Genomic DNA, 11295 nt, shown 5'->3' with positions numbered 1-11295 from the left:
AATCGGCTATATTACAGAATTGGTGTGACCCGGTGTAACCCGACAGGTTTTCGTAAAAATCGGTGACCCGGCTCGATCTGTGAAAAAAAGAAACTAATTTTTTTTCATGAATTGATGTCTTCTTTTTAAACACTCTCAAACACAAATGATTTGTTTTTTTTTTTTTGAAATATTTGAGTAATTTGCAACTTATTAACTTACATAGATTATGTACCTACAACACTAAAATTATCTTGATTATGTAATATGCAGGAAATTTTGATTTGATTTATAGTTAGAGATGTCGTCTAGTGAACCTGAAACACTAGTATCACAAATATTATATGTTTGATTGATCTTTTGTTGGACAATGATGTGTACTTTATTATTTTTAGGCTAAAATATAAGTTACTCCCTTGAACTTTGACTATGTTTCAAATTACCCCCTTGTACTTTTAATTATTTCAATTAACCCCTTGTACTTTATAATTGTTTCACATCAACAATTCTGTTAAAAAATTTACAAACTCTGTTAAACTTTCTCAGATGCCCTAAGCCTCAAATCTCAAAAATTTCTTCTCTCTTTACTTCTACGTTCTCCAATCTTTTATTACAATTTCCTTTGGATCTTTTCTCAATAGTTTAGGATGATTTCGATCTGATTGTAGGATGATTTTGGTATGCAGTTGGATGCTCCACATTCAGCAATGATGAGAAGCCCTCCTTCCGTTGTTACGACTTCACATCTGTAGGTCATCTAGTTGATTTAATTTTGGAGAAACGGTACCCAATGGTTATCATTGTAAATTACAACAACTCATATGCTACTTCATAGTTCATACAACTCTAGAGCAGTTGGAGTTTTTACATTAGAACAATTGAATAGGCTTATCACACTTGTATCTGAATTAAAAGGGACAGATCTTTCAGTCTACAGAAGATAATATAACATGTTTAGCCATACCAATATGTCAATTTTTTTTTAGTTATGTAACAAAATGCATTGATTTTAAAAAAATAAGTTGTTTTTTCTTACTTGGTTGAAAATGAGTTTTTCTTACGATACTGCATATAAACTGGAATTGTCCTTAATGTTTTATGATTTATGATAAGGAGTTTCTTTTAGATACTAAAGCGATTCATGTATGCAGTTATCTCAGGTTAAATGCATTCTTGAATGCTGAATCCAAATCATCCCAAATTATTGAGAAAAGATCCAAAGAAAATTGTAATAAGAGATGGGAGAACATAAAAATAAAGAGAGAAGAAATTTGTGGAAGTGGGAGACCTGATTTGTGGAAGCTAATCTAGAAGTGACTTGGACCTCATAGAATAAAAAAATTTCTCTGGAAAGTGGGACATGACAGGTTATTAACAAAGAGTAGATTGAACAAATTTAATTTGGGCTGCTCAACTTGCTTGGTTTGTAACCACGATATTGAAAATACCTTGCATTTGTTGAGGGATTGTTCAAGTATTGGTAATATTTGGAAGCGGCTTTCACCCCAATTGGTTGTTCCAGATTTTTTTTCTTTGAATTTGCAGGATTGGCTAATTGAAAACTTGAAGTAGCTGTCATCTAAATGCTTTAATATTCCCTGGACGCTGATCTTTGGTATAACCGTTTGGAAGGATTGGTCTTGGAGAAACGATATTATGCATGGATCGGGCAGTATGGAAAACAGGTACAATCTGGATGTAATTTTATTATTTGCTAGGGAGGTCATTACATCCGTGGGAACAGATGGTAATGTTATTCATAGGAGTGCTTTGCCTGAGAAGTTTATTAGGTGGGTGCCCCCTGAAGATGAGTGGATAAAGATTAATACAGATGGGGCCTCTAAAGGTAATCCAGGTATGTCTGCTTGTGGAGGACTGATTAGAGGTTCTGATGGTAAATGGTTGGAAGCTTATTCTTATAGAATAGGCCATTGCACTGCGGTTATAGCTGAGTTGTGGGGTATTCTAAAAGGATCGAAAAGAGCTTGGGAAGGAGGTTGGAGGAAAATTATTTTGGAGAGTGATTCAGCATATGCTATCACTTTGCTCACCAAAACTGGTGATGAATCCCGTGAGTCTCATTTAGTGTCTCGCATATGGGATGGCTCTCAAAGGATTGGATTGTTAAGTTGCTTCACGCATACAAAGAAGGAAATATTTGCATAGATTGGCTAGCTAATCTCCCTCTAAAGCTAGATCAAGAAGATTTTATGATTTTTCATATTCCCCCTCCAGATATTAGGTGGTTTACTTATCTGATTTTAGCTCGGTACACAGAGCTAGGCACTCTTTGATGTAATTTCTTTGTTTTTTGTTGGGGTTGTGCCCCTCACCAAAAAAAAAAACAGAGAGAAGAAATTTTTGAGATTTGGGGCTTAGGGCATGTGAGGAGGCTTAACAGAGTTTGTAAAATTTTTAACAGAATTGTTGATTTGAGACAATTATAAAGTATAGGGGTTTAATTGAAACAATTAAAAGTACAAGGGGGTAATTTGAAACATGGTCAAAGTTCAAGGGGGTAACTTATATTTCAGCCTTATTTTTATATTAAAATATTTAAAATAAGTATTTTTTTACAAGTATTTAAGTATATTTATTGTTTTTTTAATATAAATTATAGATTTACATATACTTATCAGATCATGCGTTGAACCAGTGATGCACTGATTAAACCAGTGACTCAGTCACCCAATAACTCGACCGGGTCAATAACCAAGTCGGTTTAATAACATTGATATATAAGGTCAGTGAATAGTCCAAATTTATAAATGGCGCGTTTGAATAATGTATCAAGTTGTTAGTAATCACAATGAATTATAAGCATACTAAATTCAAAATAACTTTAAGGGGCGTTTGGTTGATGAGAAATTTTATGAATAATAGGGAAATGTTATTGATAGGGAAATGGGAGGAAAATGAGTTTGGTAGGAAAATGTAAAAAAAAATTGTTTGGTTGGAAAAAAATTTACCGGGGAAATTAGGTAACATTTATAAAGTCTATGTTTGGCTGTAGGCAAAATATAGATGGGAAAAAAGTTAATATTACAAAAATAACTCTGTTTTAAAAGTGGAAATGATTCAAACATTCTACCATTTACTAATTTAATCGGGATGTTAGCCCCAACGTCCATATGTAAAAAAAGTTGGTGTTGGCAACGAGCATATTTTCAAAAAACAACGAAAAAATCTGTGTCTTTAAAATTGAGCTGTCGAGGTTTTTGGCTCAGCAACCATCATAAGGGTGACGTCGAGACCGTGTTCCAGATGAGTTTGATGAAAGTAAGATGAGGTTTTTGGCTCAGACGAGGTTTTTGGTATCGTCATAGCTTGATGAAAGTAAGATGAGATCAGGAGGGAAAAATTCATCTTTTTCAACCTTTATTATGTCTCCAACTTTCAAATCTTTCCATTTAGAATAGTCAAAAACACCTTCTCCACGATGCACTTTGACCTTTCTGTTATTCATCTCGATATCCTGATGCAATTACAAGACTATTTTCAGACCTAAGAATGAGTTTAGTGCAGAAGCTACTTTTTCTCTCACAATTTCCTTACCATAGTAACTGTGGGCTAACTGCAAAAGTATGTATATTAAAAACTTTCTATGGACAATATTCAATTTGCATAAAGTTTAGAGAACAGAACATCATCTTAACCACAAATTTGAAGCAAAAGCAGATACAATCATTACCTACTTTTTTCTCCTCCAATCCTCAACTGCCTCTTCCCCCATTGTAGCAGCAACCACAACCACAAGAGGAACTACATTGCTGATGGCTGAATAAGGATGATACGCTCATCATCTTGCAATACCACTTATGTAGATAACTTGCAATACCACCTCTCAATTGGGATTATTTGGCCGGCTATATTGATCAGAATCACATGCAAATGGGTTAGCTAAAACAATCATTTAAGTAGACAAATTTGTGAAACCCTTCAACCAAACAAAGTGATCAAATAATCTCACTTTTCCATTTTCTTATCTAACTCATTAAAATCCTCCAACCAAACACACCCTGATAAAAACTTTACAAGTAAACATTGATCAAGATGAAAGATTGTTGTGTCCTTTAAGATCCAATTCATATAATGAAACACAACCTATTAAAAAGACAAAATTTATCCCGTTGTTATTTATATAAGACTTATAAATAATTTTATAATTAGAGATAATAACTCAACTTCAAATCATTTTGATTCAATAAAAACCGAGAATGTTTAATTGACATTAATAATAAATACAATAAGAAACAAGAATTAGAAAAATTTACAACTTTATACAAATAGTCTGTATTGAATATATAATAAATAATATTTAAAAAACTATAATTAAAATTAACATAATTTACATCATAAATATAGGTGGAAAGCTTTGAAAATGGACTAACACACGGAATAAATAATTTTTAATATATATATATATATATATATATATATATATATATATATATATATATATGTGTGTGTGTGGAAAACAATAGGAAAGACCGTGGAATAAAAATTTCTATTTGATGAATGATCCGCACATATCGTGTCAGTGGAAAAGATTTGAAAAAAAAGATAAACACTCATAATTATATTATTAATTATTGATACGAATTAAGTGGTACGGAGAGCAATAAACGGGGTAGTAGAATAGTGTAAACGGCATATTGAAGAAGCCTTTGAAATATCTGTAATTTTTTTTTTTTTTTTTAAGTCATCACTTTACTTGAGATTTCCAGGCATCGAATTTCTACAAACCGTGATGCCAATAAAACTGTCAATTTTTTATATATATTTTTTTCTCAGAAGATAATACTTTTTAGGGTTTTTTTAACCCAAAAAAAACAAAAACAAAAACGATGTCACAGAAATCGAAAAATCTAGAAGGACCGTCAAACTGGAACAAAGTTTCAGTACTATATTTCCTTCCTTACTCTTTTGTTCTGTGGTAGTGGTAGTGTCAGTGTTATCCACTTCGGCCAAAACATGTTGGCTTCCACTGTTCTAACACCTTCCAAGTTCAACCCTTCGCAATTCGTCCCACCAATCAGCGTCCCAGAAATTCAACGAAGAAGCAGATTGGTAATCTTTTCCAAATCAAATTCCAAACATGCTGTGCTTGCCAGGGTCAGTAGTAGTAATGGACGTGACGGTGCCGTTGATGCTACCTCACCTCCTGTATGTTAATGTTACAATTCTACACACCCTTTATTTTATAGGTTCCCTTTCAAATTTTTATTGTATACCCATTTTTGTGGTGTTCATGAAATGTCTATTGGCCCACTATATGGAACATATTTATTGGAAAAGTTGACATTTTTTTTTACTGTTATCTGTATCTGGATTGGATTCTAAATCTAATATGCTACTTTTATGCTGATTATAAGTTGATCCTATCGCTTTCTCTATAATTCTATATGTATGTCACTGTATGTGTTGTGAATAGTGATGAGTTAGAGCATGGATATTCTGTTATTTTGTATATCTATATCTGGTTTTTGTATTGTTCTTTGGGCCTTGACTGTGGTTATGCATTTGATTTAGTCAACAATTTGTTTCATGTGATATTGAATGCTTGAATTTTGCTTTCAGGACATTGAGGCAGTAAGTAGTGCATCTTCTGATCTTGGTGATGGTTATGTGGCCTTGTTTGTTCGTATGTTAGGCCTAGATCATGATCCTTTAGATAGAGAACAAGCTATAACTACTCTCTGGAAATATTCACTTGGTGGAAAGAAGTGTATTGACACTATAATGCGGTTTCCTGGTTGTATTAATCTTATTGTGAACCTCCTTAGATCAGAGTCTAGTTCAGCGTGCGAGGCTGCTGCAGGTCTTCTACGATCACTATCTTCAGTCAATCTGTATAGGAATTCGGTAGCTAATAGTGGAGCAATAGAAGAGTTAAATAGATTGCTGAGGCAATCTTCCTTGGCTCCCGAGGTATAGGAATTGGTATTCAGAAACTTGGATTCATTTGCACATGTTTCTTTTGTGTAGAAATTTGAGAATATTTGGAACTCTTTTTTGCAGCTAAAGGAGCAGAGTATGAGTACACTCTGGAGTTTATCTGTTGATGAGAAGATCTGCATTAAAATTGCAAATAGTGATATTTTGTTGTTAACTATTAAGTACCTTGATGATGAGGATATAAAAGTGAAGGAAGCTGCAGGTGGCATTTTGGCAAATTTGGCATTGAACCGTGTTAACCACAACATCATGGTTGAAGCAGGTGTTATACCAAAATTGGTGAGTCTTCCTTTCATCCTTTGAGTTTAGTAATTGGATGAAGGTTGGTTTTGTAATGAAAAAAAAAATTATTTACATGCACTGATCTATGAGCAGTATGTATTTTCTGTCAAGATGAATTCTGCTAGAGATAAACAACCATTTCTAAAACACTAAGCTTATAGATGATATAGTTCTTGACATGGTATCAAAGCCTCTTTGAACAAGTGGTGAGGAGTCCTATTCCATAGACTTCAGATATTCTAACAAAGTTTGATTATTTATTTATTTATTTATTTGCTTTTGAAACTAGCTAAGGATTTGTAAGCTTCAGCTTGAGGGGGAGTCTTGAAAATTATGATTTATTTTTATTTGATTATGAAAGTCTTCTTAATTAATTTAGCCATTACTTGTTGCAGAATGTGAGTAGGGTACAGATATCTTGTCATAGTCTTAATTTTAGAATAGATAAAGGTGTTAGATAAGTTTTTTTTGTATTACAACTATTCAGTGTCTCATTAAAAAAAAAAAAAAAAAACTCCCCGTTAAACCCGACTAGCGAGTGTGGGGTTGAGGAATCCTTATACGCAGCCTTAACCTTGCATAATTGCAAAGAGGTTGTTTCCTGCTGGATTTGAACCCATGACTTTTTAGTCATGAATATTGTTCATTCATTCTCTTCCTTTCTTTTTCTCTTCCCTAAATTTCAACAGAAACAATAGCATAATGCCTTTCAATAAAAGTTGTTGGAAAAAGAAAGAAGAATAAGAAGGAATGACATTCTAAAATTTGCTGATATTTTAATTGCCATAGGACTTATCAAAGGTCTTTTTCTCTTTATGCTTACAACATTCTAGAATGTGATTATATGTGATCTTACTTCAGGCAAAGTTCTTAACGTCTAATTCGGAAGGATCTAAAGTTATTAGAAAGGAAGCAAGAAATGCATTGCTTGAACTTGTTAAGGATAAGTATTGTAGAATTCTTGTCATTGAGGAAGGTCTGGTTCCTGTGCCATTAATAGGTGCTGCAGCCTATAAGTCATTCACCCCAGGTTTACATCTGTGGCCCAAATTACCAGATGGTACAGAAATTGAAAGGACTTCTACACAACCTTCCAGATTTGGTGCATCAGAATTACTTCTGGGATTAAATATCGATGACAAGAATGCTAACATAGAGGAAGCAAAAATCAATGCAATTGTTGGGCGGACACAACAGCAGTTCCTTGCTCGTATTGGGGCTATAGAAACGGAGGAGAAAACAATACCTCATTCTGAAAGCTCAAATGATCAGCGGCTTACACTTTTACCTTTGGTGGATGGTGTTGCTCGTTTAGTACTGATACTAGAACTAGAAGATAAGTCTGCGATATTAAGGGCTGCAGAGTCAATTGCTAATGCATGTATCAATGAACAAATGCGTATTGCATTCAAGGAGGCTGGAGCAATTAAGCATTTAGTACGGCTTTTGAATTGTGATGATAATGCGGTCCAGTTGGTGGTTATACAAGCTTTGGAAAGGCTCTCTGCTAGGTAACCTGAAATTATCAAAATTTAGTTCCAAGTTTTATAGTTGCAGCATTTAATTTCTATTCTTGACATTGGGGAGAACTGACAGTTCTTTTCCAAAATAGGGATCAATTCATTGCTATTCAAAATTAGAGGATATCTTGGAATTTCTTACTAAAAAAGCTTTATAGACCATCTTTCACTGTGTACCAAGAAATTCAGGATATGGCTCTTATGATAAAAAGAAACATTGTATCATTAATAAAGAGAATGGAGTTTCAATATTGAATTTCTGGGTATAAGAAGGTATCACCTAGAAGTTTAAGGACAGAATCTATGGTAAGTTTGTATTTTCTTATGTACAATATAGGAAAAAAATAAATGGAAAAGAAGAAAATAAAGGAAAATCTGAATATTGCATCATAGGGATAATATTTTGGAAAAAGAAAAAGGCATTGATTTTAGTGGTATATAAATTGCTTAAATAGTTTAAGATTGTGTAATTATACTTTGTAAATTGTAATCATACTTCATGATTTTCTCAATGCAGCAATGTTGTTTGCCGGGTAATTGAAGCTGAGGGTGTTTTAGGTCCTTTGGTTGGTATTTTGAAATGCTCAAAGATACCTGGAACTATTGTGGAAACGGTATTAGTATTTCTTTTGTGTTAATTAATTCTGGCAAGGTCCTGGAATATAAAAACGGATGAAAATTTATCAAGGTTTTGATGATGGTGTGATGTTCTTCTGCAGTCTTTGAACATACTTGCTCGGATATTAGACCCTAGTAAAGAGATGCAATTGAAGGTTTGTTTTACATATCTTGTAGCAAATTTATAGCTGAATATTTTCTGATTGCTTGTCAAGTACATTGATTCTTTTCAGTTTTATGATGGACCAGTTAATGGACCTGAGGAGACGTTTGATGGAGCTAAAAATGATGGTGTTTCAAAAACAAACACCAGGTTAGCTAAAGGGACTCTGAACCAGAGTTCCTAGATGGGTGTTGGGTTTGTTGAAGTTCAATTGAACAATTTCCAAGATTGGTCATTATGTTATTTGATTGAGCAACAGCAACAGGTCGTAAGTGCTCTGCACAGTGGTAGTTAACTTTGACTTATTTTTTATTTGGTAAATCTTTCAGGAATGATATAATGGATTCTGTTTTCATAGCACACCTTGTTGAGATTTTGAAGTCCTCTTCACCCAGTTTACAAGAAAAGGCTGCATCTGTGCTCGAATTCGTGGCATTGACTGACCTGACTCTGGCCCCAATTATATCTGTGGATATTGAATCTGGTCTCAATTCTGTTTTTCAGCAAAAAATTTTGAAAATTTCAGGTAAGCAATTTCTGCTCTGTAATGCATGATCTGTTATCAGTGCATATTCTTTTAATCTGTTTGGCATGTTTTGTGATAGAAACTGGACTAGATTACACAGAATGTAACGGAGAAAGAAACTATAATTTTCCACTATAGCTGATAGAAGTGTAAAACACAGTTGAGTAGTTTTCAATGTGCCTTTCTTTCAAATTGTTAACCTGAAATTCTCACTAGGGTATGAGGGGGATATTTCCCTATAAATGAGTCCATAAGATGAAAACGTGAAATCTTCAAATTTTTCAAGGAAGCATTTCATGCAAGAGCCCTTTGGTGTGCTGATATTTAATTTAAGAATGGGTGGGTCATTGACGTTCAAACTCCCCACAAATTAGTCAAAGAGGCTTATCATTTTATTTAAAACCGTTAGGTGAAGGTCTAAAACTGGTTTTATATCCCTAACAAAATATACCTAGTGGGAAAAGGCTTTTGTTGTCTGTTGATCTTTAACACAACATAATTATTTTTGTCACTAACCATCAGCTTCTACTATCTGTTGATCAAAATGTTGCTTATGATTTGTTATGCCTATACAGCGGACATGGAATCTGATGTAGAAGATCAGTTCTCAGAAGCATATGCAATCGAATTCGAAGAAGCTGGTCGTGCAATATCTGCAGCATCCCGGTTAATGACAAGACTACTCGACTGTGAGCAGTTTTGCCACAAAATAAACTCCTCCCATTTCATTGGGTTGCTTCGTGAAATCCTCAGGTCCAATATTCCTCTCCACAACAAAGATTGGGTAGCTGCTTGCCTAGTTAAACTAAGTTCTCTCTATGGTAACAACATGGGTTTTAATCCAATCAATGTGGAAGTTACACTTTATGAGACAATCCCAAGACTAGTAGAACAGATCAAAACTTCATTCTCTCCAGAAGCACAGGAAACTGCTGTTGTAGAACTTAATAGAATAATATCTGAAGGAGTGGTGGATTCCTCAGGAGCTATTATTTCTGGGGGTGCAATATATCCATTGGTGAAGCTGATTGAAGAAGGAAGTGAAAAGGGTGTTGAAGCAAGCTTGGCAATATTGTATAATCTGAGTATGGACAGTGAGAACCATTCAGCACTTGTGGCTGCTGGAGCAGTCCCTGCCTTGCGGAGAATTGTTCTATCACACAGACCACAGTGGGAACGGGCACTTCATTTACTCAGGAGTTTGCAAACATGATGAGTTCAAAGCTACAAATCTTGAAAGAGTTTTCTTATATTGTATCATCTACTTCAACTGTGTAAAATAAAATCTTTACACTTTTTTGTATGTAAATCGTATTTTGGACCAGATAAATGGTCCCAACTTACTATTAGATAGGCATTATGCATTTTCATTCCACCACTCTCTCTTTTAACTTCCTTCTTCTACAAATAACTATCGACTAAGTAATTATCACATCACTAGTCACTTGCGATGTGAAGCCACAACCTCCTTAATTGCTATTGTATTTCATCTATATATGGCCTAATGAGGAGATAAACTCTTAGTATTCACATATGCTCAGGCTTGTCACTTTTATTACATTCTACACATTCATATATTTGTGTCAGAGGACATTCATCCTCTGCTTTTCACTTCCCTGGTGACCCACATTGTTGGCCGGAGATACTGACACATTATTGTCAGATATTTTCTCTACTTTTCCGTAAATAGAAATACTAACTGAACAAATTGTATTTCGAGTTTTGCCATCTTAAATATGAATGCATAAAGTTATTGTTTTTTTTTTCTTTAAAAAAAAATTCTTTGCACCGAATAAATGATATTATTCTTTTTTTTCACATGTAATTTTACAGTAAAATGTATAGTTAATTTGGATTAAGTATACAAATAATATTAGATAGCATATATAATGAAATATCTATATAAAAGAAGGGAAATGTTTTTCTTTCTCTATTTTCTCCTTATACATGAGAAATATATTCTAAGTAAAAAAAAAATGAAAAAATTATAAATGTTCAAACTAGTCATAATTATACATGTTTCATAAAATTATTTACTAATAGTTTATAAAAACTAGTGACTAGTGAGATTATGCTTCGGATTCATTGTATTCTACTTTGGGAAACTTCTTATTAGTATTATCCTTGAAATTATATTATTTGAAAAATCTTTTTTTTTTTAAAATAAATTTATTTTGTCATTTTCCCATCATTTATCGGTATTAAAAGTCTAAAATTTATTGTTAATGGGGATGAAATTGATATCATTC

At 33.5% G+C, this 11295-nt stretch overlaps 1 protein-coding gene across 2 annotated transcripts; it reads left to right on the top strand.

Moving 5' to 3' along the window:
• The first annotated feature begins 4742 nt into the window (after window positions 1-4742).
• On the top strand, window positions 4743-10538 carry LOC133301669 (uncharacterized). Of its 2 annotated transcripts, none has more exons than XM_061501332.1 (9): window positions 4743-5145; window positions 5560-5910; window positions 6001-6216; window positions 7081-7730; window positions 8257-8353; window positions 8459-8516; window positions 8607-8670; window positions 8850-9004; window positions 9622-10538. In XM_061501332.1, the coding sequence occupies exons 1-9, from the start codon at window positions 4954-4956 to the stop codon at window positions 10257-10259; spliced, it is 2421 nt and encodes an 806-aa protein (XP_061357316.1). In that variant the 5' UTR covers window positions 4743-4953; the 3' UTR covers window positions 10260-10538. The 2 variants fall into 2 exon arrangements, with proteins under 2 accessions (XP_061357316.1, XP_061357315.1); XM_061501331.1 differs by having other exon boundaries at window positions 4747-5145; window positions 8459-8512; window positions 8591-8670; window positions 8850-9046; window positions 9622-10536.
• Window positions 10539-11295: the final 757 nt, after the last annotated feature.

This window comes from Gastrolobium bilobum, unplaced genomic scaffold (assembly GCF_033153095.1).
Source record: "Gastrolobium bilobum isolate Gb01-03AN ecotype WA unplaced genomic scaffold, APGP_CSIRO_Gbil_v1 utg20349, whole genome shotgun sequence".
NCBI lineage: Eukaryota > Viridiplantae > Streptophyta > Magnoliopsida > Fabales > Fabaceae > Gastrolobium > Gastrolobium bilobum.
This window is presented reverse-complemented; position numbering and strand designations above follow the sequence as displayed.

Excerpts from the sequence above, each read along its gene's own strand:
- LOC133301669 (XM_061501331.1), top strand. The coding sequence starts at position 4,954 with ATGTTGGCTTCCACTGTTCTAACACCTTCCAAGTTCAACCCTTCGCAA. Across the intron at positions 8,354-8,458 it reads CTGGAACTATTGTGGAAACG|TCTTTGAACATACTTGCTCG; the intron begins GTATTAGTATTT and ends GTTCTTCTGCAG. Across the intron at positions 8,671-8,849 it reads GTTTCAAAAACAAACACCAG|GAATGATATAATGGATTCTG; the intron begins GTTAGCTAAAGG and ends TAAATCTTTCAG.